The sequence below is a fragment of the Spinacia oleracea genome, chromosome 6, assembly GCF_020520425.1.
Source record: "Spinacia oleracea cultivar Varoflay chromosome 6, BTI_SOV_V1, whole genome shotgun sequence".
NCBI classification, from domain to species: Eukaryota; Viridiplantae; Streptophyta; class Magnoliopsida; order Caryophyllales; family Amaranthaceae; genus Spinacia; species Spinacia oleracea.
The window spans coordinates 59,757,779-59,771,567 of NC_079492.1; the positions used below are offsets into that span (position 1 = coordinate 59,757,779).

The 13,789-nt window shown below is 37.5% G+C and overlaps 1 protein-coding gene across 7 annotated transcripts; it reads left to right on the forward strand.

Moving 5' to 3' along the window:
* Positions 1–525: 525 nt before the first annotated feature.
* On the forward strand, positions 526–7,878 carry LOC110787335 (12-oxophytodienoate reductase 1-like). Of its 7 annotated transcripts, XR_008924337.1 has the most exons (6): positions 526–1,574; positions 2,607–3,047; positions 3,735–3,813; positions 4,371–4,575; positions 5,755–5,931; positions 7,623–7,878. XR_008924337.1 is itself a non-coding variant. In XM_056833414.1 (3 exons), exons 1-3 carry the CDS (start codon positions 5,303–5,305, stop codon positions 7,670–7,672), a joined length of 237 nt encoding a protein of 78 aa, XP_056689392.1. In that variant the 5' UTR covers positions 4,583–5,302; the 3' UTR covers positions 7,673–7,878. The 7 variants fall into 7 exon arrangements, 1 of the variants encoding a protein (XP_056689392.1); XR_008924340.1 differs by lacking the exon at positions 4,371–4,575 and having other exon boundaries at positions 535–1,574; positions 2,600–3,047; XR_008924341.1 differs by lacking the exon at positions 4,371–4,575 and having other exon boundaries at positions 541–1,574; positions 2,716–3,047.
* Positions 7,879–13,789: the final 5,911 nt, after the last annotated feature.

The following is a 13,789-nucleotide window of genomic DNA, read 5'->3' on the forward strand; positions in this document are numbered from 1 at the left end:
AACCCTAATCCTATCATTCCTGAACCCACTATTGGGATCTTCAGTGACACAGAAATTTAGCCTGAAACCAACAATGATGAAGTGAACAGTGTGCTACAGCAAAACAATGAGGATATGGAGTATGAGTCTGATCCAGAGGAAGACTTTGATGACTTTGAAGACCATGAGCACTCTTCACCAGTTTGTAGAGGTGGTTGGATAGTAGAGTAGCATTCTAAAAGACTTTTCTAATGTAACAGCTAGTGCTAAGATTTAGTGAAGCAATAAAGTAGTACACTACTATTTATGGTTTTAGTAGTTCAGTTTTGTGGTTTTCCGAATAAAGTACGATCCAAAGGATGTATTATTTTTTTCCATTGAAGTAATAAAGTTTAGAATTCCTTCTTTTACCTTTAATTCTAAGTTTATGCTATCTTTGAGCGATTATCACGAAAGGAATTTCATGCAATTCTTCAATGAAATTATACTTGCAAGGTGGTCCAATTTTCACCACTTGAACTTTGTGATGCGGACTAAGGGGAAAAGCGGCCCATAAACAGGCGCCTATCTTGCTTAGGGTCCGAATATTTTCGTGTATGTGTACCAATTGAATGACTAGTTACTGCAATGTGTTAGTAAGGCAGTGTCCAACCTCAGTTGTTAAAGTTAGTCTTTGTTTTATCCAGGAGAAGGGAAATGACTACCCAAGGAATTGCCGACGTGGTCAGGCAACTAGCTGAAGTAGTGCAGAACTTAGCACAGAATAGGAATAACCAGGGAGTTGATCCAGCTGGTGAGATGTTTAAGAAGGTGGCCCAAAGTAAGCCTCCTTTGTACCAAGGGGAGATAGACCCAACTGTACTTGAGAACTGGCTATGGGAGTTCGATAAGCTTATCGTAGCTGTCAATAGCCCAGAGGAACTTAGGGTCAATAGTGCTGTTTATTACCTTAGGGGAGAAGCCGATTTATGGTGGCAAAGATGTGAGAATGCTTTGAGAGCTACACCTGGATTTGGATGGGAATCATTCAAGGAAGCCTTAAGGAACAAGTTTTACCCACCATACCTGAAGAAGCAGAAAGCTCAAGAGTTCATCGAATTGAAGATGGATGGTATGTCTGTGACAGAGTACTATTCTAAGTTCATAGAGTTGTCTAGGTTTGCACCGGAAGTCACTAGAGGAAAAATGCTTATAAGTTGCTCATCAAAAGTTGCCCTTATTAAACAAGGGCAACCTTTATAAACAAAAAAATTATAAAAATAAAAATAAATTAAAATCTCAACTTTCCCTCAAAACAAACGCAACCTTTAACCTAGGCTAAAAAAAAAAAAGAACAAACACTGCTCTCCTTCATTGCTCGATCACACACTCGCTCCCTGCAACCAGACGATGCCATCTCCCTGCTGAGTGCTGACCGGCGAAGCCACCGACGCTCTCATCCTTCTCAGGTGACCGGCGAAACCACACTCACACATTCACACCCTCTCTCCTCCTTCTCAGGCGAAACCACCATCGGAACTCCGTCATCCCCCACGCACCAGCCGTCTGCCGGCATCAAAAGGGCTTTTCTTCATTTCCGTTTCTCTCACCTCAAGGTAATTTCAAAAACCCTGGAATTTGTAATTTCTGTTTGTTTTCTTTTGTTATTTTTCCTTGTCCTTTTTCGCAGCTTGGATCTTTCTGCTTTTATCAATACTGTTTATGGGGGTAGATTTTTCATTTTTGATTTTTTAATCATGTGTTGCATTTTAGGGTTTTACTTTCTGATTCTCAATTTGATCTGGGTTCCTAATTTATTTGTTTTTAATTTCAATTTTGTATTTATTTTTTTAATAATCAGAGAATTTCTTTGTGGTTGATTTATCTGTTTTAATTTGAGTGTTCTAAGCTGATGGCGTTGACGGTTGGTGTATTGGATTCTCGAAGTTCTCAAATTTTTCGAAATCAAGGTTTTTAGTTCATAGCTGTAGATAGGCAATGTTAATTCATAAGCTAGGCTGATAGTAGAGTTTTACTATTGATTGAACAATTTGAATTAGGTTTATAATTTTCTCATGTAATTGTTGTATAGTACACTGATCAATCTTTCGTTGTCGAATACCTGAAGTATAAATTGAATGGGGTTTTAAGTTATCGTGCTCGAGCTTCATTGCCCGAATGCCTATACTTACATACTTTTGGGTTATGGTTTGAAATAGCCTTTCTTTTGTTTAGTAGAAAGATATAAGATGGTGCCAAATTAAGTTTTAAGTTATTGTGCTTGAACTTCATTGCCCTTATGAGTTACGAACATACATTCGGGTATTTGTAAATGTTCAAAATGGCCTTTCCTCCGTGTGATAACAAAATGTAAGATGGTGCTTTATAAAATTTCATGTTGTGTGTATGTGTGTAGATGTCCTGTAGAATGATTCAAAAGTGTGCTTATTTAGGCTTGTTATAAACTTATAATGGGCATTGTCTACTTATAGAGCTTGCAACTTGTTTAAACATTGTCTTCGAATGCAACTTTGTGACTAATGTTTTGCTCATGATGTGATTGCTTGACAACATTGTACCAATTACCCAACTAAAGTTCTGTTTGGTAGGGTGTTACGATTTTCCCATTTTGACATTTTAGGTCCTAGTGATGTAACATCTACAGGAACTAGTGACCAAAGTGGTCTTGATCGTGATAAAGATGGAGCCTATGTATGCGATCCATTAACTTGAAAAGCGAAAGGATTTTAATTGCAGAGTCTGAAACTGCTATTGAGAAGGGAAAGTCAACTTTGGTAAAGAAGAAATTAAGAAGAAGGAAAATCAACTTGAAAACATGTCTTTGAAGCTTGAGGAAATGGAAAGCTTTGCTTTTGGAACTAACTGTATATTAAGTGAGCTGCGACAGCGGGTTAAAGACTTGGTTGACGAGACATCTAGGCTAGAGCTGCGGAAAACGAGCAGGAACTTTCTCGTGTAAAGCGTGATTTTGAGTCTCTGAAATCATATGTCAGCAGTCTCATCAGTGTAAGAGAAACACTCATTTCGCCTGGGAAACAATTCCAAACTATTGAAAAGCTCTTTGAAAGGTTAGTATTTGTTCAATTCTTTACGTTAAGTGTAAAATTTGAATCCTTTTTTCCCCATTCAGCTTCATAGAGATGTTAAGCTTCTTGCCTCCTTCGTTATCATTTGTTGCTGTCATCATGGATGAGTATCCGATTATATATTGATCATGGTTGATTGAAATTAAAATTTGTGACTGTTGCGCGTTCCTCTGATTGTTTGAATTTAGCATCAACTGACATATTCAATTATGAAAATCTTTTTATTTGTATGCAATATCCTGAAATCTTAGATGTAAACGTATCTGCCGTGTCCTTGTTATAACTTTGGGATTCACTAAGGTTGAAAATCATCTCAATTTAAATCATAAATGTAGATGAAATAAGCTGTTGTTTTTTATTTTTGGTATAAGAAGATTTTGTTTTTGGTTCTTGGTATATGATTTAAGGCTAGTTAGTTGTTAGGTCTTGCTTCCTTGTTTAACGGTTGTGGTTGTTCTAGTATATAGTGGATTTTTTCTGTTACATTGGAGTTTCACGAGCTAGATAAACGTTGATGTTCTTGATGTAATTAAACTTTGTTGTAATTTTATTCATTTCTTAAAATGATGTTATCTGTTGATTTAATTTACAGTATATCTTATTATCAAAGCATATCATGCTATACTTTTATACTTTGATGAATTATGATTCTGTCTTTCAATTATCCAGATGGATTGTTCATTTCTGAATTGGCAGACCCGTAGTGACGCAAGAGAATAACTAGACTTGTTACTAAACATTTATTAAGGTAACATTCTCACATGTTTGAGATTTTTTTTTGTTTAATGTCTATATCATTTCATTTGAAATCTAGAATCAATATCTTTTTGTTCCTAAATCCCATCTTACTCATCAATTTCTCCTCTGTTTCTTCTTCTATCTTCCTCAAAGCATCAATCTCCCTCCTTTTCCACAGGTTTTCAGCTTTTTGATCTTTATTACTCAAACTAGAATATTCTTCAATTGACAGACTAATTCTTCCTGGGTTTTACTGATAATAACCCTCGAATGATACACCTTCATTGCTCGATGATAAAGCCCTGATCTCAGCCAAAGCAAGAGATTCAGCAGCCTTAGCAGCATCCTCAAGCTTCTTGGCAACAACCCATCTCATTTCTATCACTTTAAGGCTTGTTTTTGTTTGCTCTACATCTGACATTGCCTTCAGAACTTCTGATCTAGCTGCTTCAGCTGTCTGCATAAACTAATCAGCCTCAAAATTCAACTCTCTAAGCTCTCTTGAGATAGCTAATGGGTTAAACGCTTCATTCCTAACATTCATTTCATGTCTACCTTCATTGACAGCACTCGAAGGTTGCAGTTCAACTGAGGCTTTCTCCCTGTCCATTTTTTGCTGAGAGCCTCAACAGACTGTTACAATGGTGTATTGGTGACTGGAATTATAAAATTATAATTGCTTCCACTATAGCATTGATAGTCCTAGGAAACTACGTTGAGCAGCTTGGTATTGTGCGTATCGTAGAGACCCAGAAAAATACAACGTTTCCTGGTATCTAGCAATCACTTTCTCTTTGGTTTAGATACTTGTGCTGCTGTCTCCTTTATTCTCTGATAAATTGACGGGTTGTTTCCTTTGAGAGACTTGAGTTTTAGACCCTCATCCCCTGTAACTAAAAGCTGAAATGAGTCCAGTTTTGAGATTGAAAAATGCGCTTGACTATGTAAGAGATGCAGATGCTGGAGCAAGTCTTTTTTGGAAAGAGTATAACTGGTGTTCAGTGGAGGGTGGACAGGCTTGTCGAAATTGGTTGTTTAGTTTGTATCCCTTGCGACTTTAAGTTGATATGCACATATATTAGGATTTTATCAGCCACACATAAAATAATTATCTGAAAACCATGAAAAGTCAGGTTTTGTTTCTTTTGGAACATTCAAGCTTACGAGTCAGAGAACCGAGGGCAGCTAAAGTCATGACCAACTTTTGTTGGTGAAAATTCCCTAGTATGCAAAATGGACAAATTGATTAAAATATTTGATATTTTGTTTTGTCCTGGCTTGTCCCTAATTGAAAAGCTGGAGTTCAAACAACTTGGTGGAATCAATTGATGGTGTCAAGCTATGAGTTGTGGATGACATCAGGTTATACAATAAATCCAGGTTCTGTCATCAATTTCAGCCACACATTGAAGAGCCACCTCCTTTGGCAAGCTCACTTGCCAATTTGGACTCATATATGAGTCTAGCGTGGTGAACTGTTGGAAACTTGGAATGAACCAATGAGGCAAGGTATCACTTGCCAGCCAGGTTCTCACTAAATTAGTGTGCGGTCTGACGTAATGATTTGATGATATGTGGATATAACTTGCAAACTTGAGCTCAGCTTGTGAAGGATTCCCCTGACTAGTTTATTAATACTTGCATTAATGTGTCCGTATACCAACCCAAAAGTGAATACCTGATTTCTGGAATAACTCTGTCATTTAAGGGTGGTTATGTGTCAATTTCCTTCTATTTCTTTGCTATAGAAAGGAGACTTGTCAATATTGTGTTCTTTACCTTTTATTTCGATTTTACTTGTTTTAAGTTGATAATGAAAATTTTGTTTTTTGGGTGGATTGGGAAATTGTATTTGTGTTTCTATTTACTCAACTTGCTGGGTGATTTTTGAACTGTTCACTTTTTTTTTCCTTCTGGAATTTGATAACCCAAAACTTCTTTGTTGCAACAGGTTTGCAGCCTAATGGCAATGCTCCAATCTCTTGCAAAGATAAGCCTGTAACACCACAAGATCAGGCCAACGGTACAATTAATGCAGAGTTCTCGACTCCAAGGCGGCTAACAACAGAAGAGATACCTTCAATTGTGAATGATTTTAGACTAGCTGCTAGGAATGCCATAGAAGCTGGTAAGTTTCTGCTCGACCCGTGAGTCTTTTTCATGGGAGATTGTAACTTTATAAGTGCTTGTTCTAATCTTTTTAAATTGATGGTGGCATTTAACTGTCACTGTTCTGATGCTTTCAAAACAAACCAAATTTATGGAAAATATATATATATATATATATATATATATATATATATATATATATATATATATATATATATATATATATATATATATATATATATATATATATATATATATATATAAATATAAATATAATTATAATTATAATTATGTTTTAGACCAAAGAACTATATGACATTTTCAATCTATTTAAGCTAAAATGACATTTTCTCTCCCAACTTTGAACTTAAGAACCTAAGGATTCATTTTATATTTATTACATGTTTAATATGCATAGTTTTCACTTTATAAGACTAATTCCAATCTGTTTATGCACATTTAACTCATTGGGTCGTTATAGGCCATATGTAGGCTAAAATGACATATTCGTTGCCAACTTTGAACTAAAGAACCTAAGGACTCATTTCAAACTTATTACATGATTAATGTGCTTAGTTTTAAGTTTCCAATACTAATTTCAATCTATTTACGCACATTTAAGGCTCATTGGATCGTTATAGGTCATATTTAGGCTAAAATTACATTTTCGCTCCCAACTTTGAACTAAAGAACCTAGATACTCATTTTGGTTCTTTTGTTGATATTTGGGATCGAAAATGCCATTTTGGCCAAATATGACCTTTATCGAGCCAAATGAGCCTTTAGATGTGCATAAAGAACTTTAAATGAATCTTAGTAACCTCCAACTAAACATATGAAACAGAAAAAAGGTTTAGAAAGTGTCCTTAGGTTCATTTGTTGATATTTGGAATCGAAAATGCCATTTTGGGCCAAATATGACCTATATCGAGCCAAATGAGCCTTACATGTGCATAAAGAACTTGAAATGAATCTTAGTAACCTCTAACTAATCATATGAAACATAAAAAAGTTTAGAAAGTGGACTTAGGTTCATTTGTTGATATTTGGGATCGAAAATGTCATTATGGGCCAAATATGACCTATATCGAGCAAAGTGAGCCTTAGATGTGCATAAAGAACTTGGAATGAATCTTAGTAACCTCTAACTAATCATATAAATCATTAAAAAGGTTTAGAATGTGGAAATAGGTTCGTTTTTTGGTAGTTGGGATAGAAAATGCCATTTTTGGCCATAAATGGTGTATATCGACCCAAATGACCCTTAGGCTTGCATAACGAACTTGAAATGAGTTTCATAAACATATAACTAATCATATGAATCATGAAAAAGGGTTAGAATGTGGAAATAGGTTCGTTTGTTTGTAGTTGGGATCGAAAATGCCATTTTTGGCCATAAATGACCTATATCGACCCAAATGACCCATAGTTGTGCATAACGAACTTGAAATGAGTCTTATAAACATATATTAATCATGAAAAAGATTTAGAAAGTGTACTTAGATTCATTTGTGGATATTTGGGATCGAAAATGCCATTTTTGGCCAAATATGATCTATATCGAGCTAAGTGAGCCTTAGATGTGCATAAAGAACTTGAAATTAATCTTAGTACACTCATAAAGTTGTTTTCGCGACCAATATAATTTCTGTTTTCGCATATGAAACTTAATTTAATTTATTGGTTTGCATGTACGTTGTTCTTTTAAAGGTTTTCACAAATCCAAGGGAGAGGCCCTTCACCAAAGAGGAGTTGGATGAAGTTCGAGACAAGTGGGCTACTTACTTCAACGATTGTGAATTACCCTCAGTGTAATAATTAGAGCAGGCTTGTAGTTTTTCGTGACTCTTACATTATTTTGTTATTTATCGATTTAATTAATTACATTTGAATTAATTCGGAAATATTATTGGAAATTTGAAATTTATATCATTTTTGAGGAATGTCAAGATGATGTTTGGTGAAACAGTATTCTATAAATTATAATGCAAAATTTTATATTGCAAAATATCAGGAATTATATTGCAGATTTTGTTTTTTTTAAAAAAAAAAAAAATAACTCAAAAAGTTGCCCTTTTTTGCAACAAGAGCAACTTATGTGAAGCTTATAAGTTGCCCTTGTTTCAAACAAGAGCAACTTATGTGAAACTTATAAGTTGCCCTTGTATGCGACAAGGGCAACTTATAAGTTTCACATAAGTTTCCCTTGTTGCAAACAAGGGCAACTTATAAGATTATAAGTTGCCCTTGTTAAAGGCAACCTTTGATAATTTCACAAAAGTGACCCCCCCATATGTTGCCCTTGCAATTGGCAACCTATAAGCCTATTTTAAGGGCAACCTATAAGGTTTTTTCCTCTAGTGAGTGGTGGCAACGGAGGAGCTTAGAGCCCAGAGATTTGAGAGTGGATTGACTATGGACTTGCAACTAATGCTTGCTGGAGAGACCTTTACATCTCTTGACACCCTATATGGAAAAGCTGCCCATTTGTATGGTCTGCAGCAAAGGAAAAATGGAATTGGTGAAAAGAGGAAGGATGTTGGTAACCATAACCAAGGTGGTGGCCAGCAGAATCAAGGGAACTTTAAGAAAAACATAGGAAACAACCATTTCCAGTTTAGGGGAAACCAGGGAGGAAACAGGAACAACTTCCACAATAACAATGGAGATAGGAATCAATCTGCAGGGAATGGAACAAGAGTCTATGAGTGTAGACGTTGCCATACTAATCACCCAGGTCGAGACTGTAATGGAAACCAAGTTGTCTGTAGGTTTTGTGAGAAGCTAGGCCATAGAGAATTTGAGTGTTGGGCCAAGAATGGGAAACCCAACCAAGGCAACCAAGGCAACCGCCAGAACAACAACCGGAATAACCAAAACCGGAATGGAGGGAACAATGGTGGAAACCAAAGAGGTAACCAGAGTGGTAATAATGGCAATAATGGCCAGGGTAATGGAAAGCCCGGAGGGAACTATCAGCAGAATGGGAACCGAAATGCCAATGGAAATGCCAATGGAGGTGGTTATAACAAGGGAGTTTCCCAAGGAAAGCTGAATGTGATCACTAGGCAGGAAGCCGAAAACTCGTCTGACGTCTTAGCTGGTACTTTTTCTATTAACTCCATTTTAGTTAAAGTACTATTTGATTCTGGTGCGACTTATTCATTTATATCAAAGGGTATCTTAGAGAAGTTAGGATTGAAAGAACCTGAAGAGATAGAAGTACCTATAGTGATATCAACCGGTGAGATCGTGAAATGCACCAAGATCCATAAGAATGTACCTTTAACCATAGCCAAGACCATATTCTTGTCTAGCCTAATTGAGTTTGAGTTAGGAGATTTAGATGTGATTTTGGGAATGGACTGGTTGGCCATGTTCAAATCTAAGATTGACTGTGAGAAGCAGAAGATTCACTTGAAGTCTAGTCTAGGAAAGGTTGTATCGTATCGCTGTTTTGGGAAGCATAGGAGTGTAGGAATCGTCACGACAATGGAACTCGTGAAGTTAATACACAAAGGGAACCTTGTTTTCTTATGCAATGTAAGAGACCTAGACCATGTAATGAAAGAGCAACCAGGGGATATTGCAGTGGTGAGTGAATTCCTGGACGTGTTTCCGGAAGAGATCCCGGGAATGCCGCCCAATCGACCAATCGATTTTACCATAGATTTAGCACCCGGAACTGCACCTATCTCGAAAGCCCCATACCGGATGGCTCCAGCAGAAATGAGTGAGTTAAAAGGTCAACTTAAGGAATTGCTAGAGAAAGGTTATATTAGACCAAGTGCATCACCTTGGGGAGCGCCAGTCTTGTTTGTGAAGAAGAAGGACGGTAGTATGAGACTCTGTATAGACTATAGGGAGCTCAATAAGGTCAAAATCAAGAATAAGTATCCTTTGCCTAGGATAGATGATCTATTTGACCAGTTGAAAGGAGCGGGAATGTTTTCAAAGATTGACTTGAGGTCAGGTTATCATCAGTTGAGAATCGCAGAGCACGATATACCAAAGACTGCATTTAGGACTAGATACGGTCATTATGAGTTCACAGTTATTTCATTTGGGTTAACCAATACACCTGCAATCTTTATGGACTTAATGAACCAAGTATTCCATGCATTCTTGGACAAGTTTGTAGGGGTTTTCATAGATGATATTCTGGTCTACTCTAAGAATGAGGAGGATCATGCGGAACACTTAAGGTCAGTGTTGAGTACCCTAAGAGACAATCAGTTGTACGCCAAATTCTCGAAGTGTGAATTCTGGCTGGAAAGAGTTGCGTTCTTAGACATTTTGTATCTAAGGAAGGAGTTGCAGTGGATCCTGCAAAGATAAAAGCTGTTAGTGAGTGGCCTACACATAAGAGTGTCACCGATATTCGAAGTTTTCTTGGTTTAGCGGGTTATTATAGACGCTTTTTGCAAGACTTTTCTAGAATCGCCAAACCAATGACAACCTTGATGAAGAAAGAAGCGAAGTTTGAGTGGAATGACCAGTGTGAGGAAGCGTTCCAAGCCTTAAAGACGCGATTGATAACCGCGCCAGTGTTAACTTTGCCAGATGAGAGCGGTACTTGTGATGTATATAGTGATGCCTCTAAGAATGGTTTAGGGTGTGTGTTGATGCAGAACGGGAAAGTGATTACGTATGCATCGAGGCAGTTGAAGCCATATGAATCCAATTACCCTACCCATGATTTAGAATTAGGCGCCATAGTGTTTTCATTAAAGATATGGAGACACTATCTATATGGTGTGAAATGTAGGATATTCATGGATCATAAGAGCTTGAAGTACATTTTCACACAAAAGGACCTAAATATGCGCCAACGAAGGTGGTTGGAGTTAATCAAGGACTATGATCTGGATATTCAATACCATGAGGGAAAAGCCAATGTAGTTGCAGATGCCTTGAGTAGGAAATCAAGTCATGGTGTGAATGCGTTACGTTAGTAGTTGCTAACGAGCTGTGTAAGGACATGCAACGACTAAATCTAGAAATAGTGAGTGGAGAATGCCTTGAGGGTATGATGAATGCCTTAACCATCCAATCGTCAGTATTTGATGAAATTAGGAAGAATCAGGCTGGTGATGTTAAGTTAGAGCGGATCAAGGAAAAGATTTCGCAAGGAAAAGAGATTGATTTTAAGATCCACGAAGATGGAAGTTTGAGGTATAAAGGACGATGGTGCATACCTCAAAAGTGTAGTGAACTAAAGGAAAAGTTGATGAGAGAAGGTCACAATACACCATATTCTGTTCACCCGGGAGGTGACAAGCTGTATAAGGATATAAAAAAGGTCTATTGGTGGCCAAGGATGAAAAATGAAGTGGCTGAATTCGTGGCAAGGTGTTTGACTTGTCAGAAGTTAAGATTGAGCATAGGAGACCTCAGGGAAAGGTCCAACCTTTAGAGATTCCCAGTTGGAAGTGGGACTATATCTCAATGGACTTTGTCACTTGTTTATCCAAGTCAAAAAGTGGAAATGACACCATTTGGGTAGTGGTGGATAGGTTGACTAAGTCGGCAGTGTTCATACCAATGAAAGAAACCTGGAAAATGGAACAACTTGCCAAATTTTACATCAAACATGTAGTGAGATTACATGGAGTTCCTAAGGATATCGTATCAAATAGAGATTCTAGGTTCCTTTCGAATTTATGGAAAAGTGTGCAGAAGAACTTTGGTACAACATTGAAAATGAGTACAGCGTTCCACCCAGCCACAGATGGACAAACCGAAAGAACTATTCAAACCTTAGAAGATATGCTAAGAGCTTGTGTGATTGATTTTCAAGGTGGATGGGAAGATATCCTAGATCTAATTGAGTTCTCATACAACAATAGCTATCATACCAGTATTGGAATGGCACCATTCGAAGCCCTGTATGGACGAAAATATAGAAGTCCACTATGTTGGAGTGACATTAGTGAAACCATTGTACTAGGTCCCCAATTGATAGAGGACACTATGAATCAGGTTAGGACTATTCAATCCAAAATCCAAGCCGCGCAAGATCGCCAAAAGAGCTACGCAGATTTAAAGCGTAGGGATGAAGAATTCCAAATAGGTGACAAAGTGTTGCTAAAGGTTTCACCAATGAAAGGTGTGATGAGATTTGGGAAAAAGGGAAAGCTTAGCCCAAAGTATATAGGCCCATATGAGATCCTAGAACGGATAGGGAAGGTAGCGTATAGACTAGCCTTGCCCATGGACTTGCATAGAGTGCATAATGTATTTGATTTATCCCAGTTGAGGAAGTATGTCACGGATAAGTCTCATGTACTATAACCGGAGACCATAGAGTTAGACCAAAGTTTTACCTTTGAGGAAAGACCTGTCAAGATACTTGATAGCAAAGTGCGTACCACTCGAACTAAGGATGTTAAGATCGTAAAAGTGTTGTGGTCTAACCAAGAGTCAGAGGAAGCTACCTGGGAAGTGGAGGAGGAAATGAGAAACAAATATCCCGAGCTTTTTCCCGAGGTTAGTTGAGTTACGGGGCCGTAACTCGTTTTCTTTAAGGGGGGTAGAATGCGGTAGAATTTCGCGCTTTTTACCTTATTTACCCAATTTATCCTCTAGGATATGCTTGAATCGTTTTTTCCAGTGAAGTTTCACTGTTTATTGTCATGTTGAATTACTTAAAGAGTACAGCAACTAAAACTTTTTGAAAAGAAAACGCACTAAAGTCTCAAAATAGTCTCAAGTTTAGTTTTAAAGTTATGATTTCCGTGCCCAAGTTTCGGGACGAAATTTCTTTTAAGGAGGGTAGAATGTAATACCTCGTATTTTTCTATAATAATAAATATATTTTATTATATTTATAAAGCATTTCGTGTATTTTTATAAATTAATTTTATTTAATGAGAATTAAATGCGCTTTTATTTTTAATTAATTTAAATATTAATTATCTCGAAAATAGTATTTTATTAAATAAATTCAAAGAATTTATTTAATCGGGAATTGTTGGGTCGTATTTCAAAAAGGAATTTAATAAACTTAAAGCTCGGCCGTTTTGTTTTAATCAAACCCTACAAAGCCTGCAAGGAGTAAACTTAAGTGAGCCCGGTAATGAGTCCAACTCAAAATTACCCTAACCGAGCCCACAAGGGAGAGAAAACCTATAAATAGACCTCCTCTCAAACCCCCAAAATCAAAAATTCAGAAATCTCTCCTTCTCCTCTTTTCCTCTCCATGCGGCACACTCCACGCCCCTCACCCCTCTCTTCGTTCGTCGTTGCTTGCGGCGCAAGAAATCCGTGTGCGCGCCCAGCCTAGCACGTCGCCCAGCTCGCCCACCTCACAGTCGCAGCGTAGCACGAGTGTGCCTGCGCGCTGTGTGTGATAGTGCTCGCCAGCGCCCCTTGCTCGCCCTTCGTGTCGCGTCACAGCACAACAGCAGTGCTGTGTGTGCGTGCGCTGCTGTGCCCCAGCCTGTGCGCTGTGCCCGCTTGTGCGCTGTGCCCCGCTGTTTGCTGTGCCCCTCTCGCCTGCCCCTTTGCGCGCGCGCCCCTGTGGTGCATTGCGCTGCTGCTATTGCTTTTGTTGTTGTCGTGTGTGTTGGTCGGCACACACACACACGATTAATTAATCGTTGTGTGTGTGTGTGTTGATCAATGGTTCAATAAAATTATGTTTTCAAAAATATTAATTTTCAGTTTTTAAATTGACTTAATTATTGTGATTAAGTTTAATTATTTGGGTTGTTTAGATTAATTAAAACGGTTATGAACCCCGTATTGGGTTAGTATTATGTTTTAATTAAAGAGATTGGTTTTGATGATTGAGTTTATAATTTTCAGATTTAATAAGTGTATAAAGTGTGAATTTTTGAAGTCAAAACATGTTTTCGGATTAAACTATTGTTAGG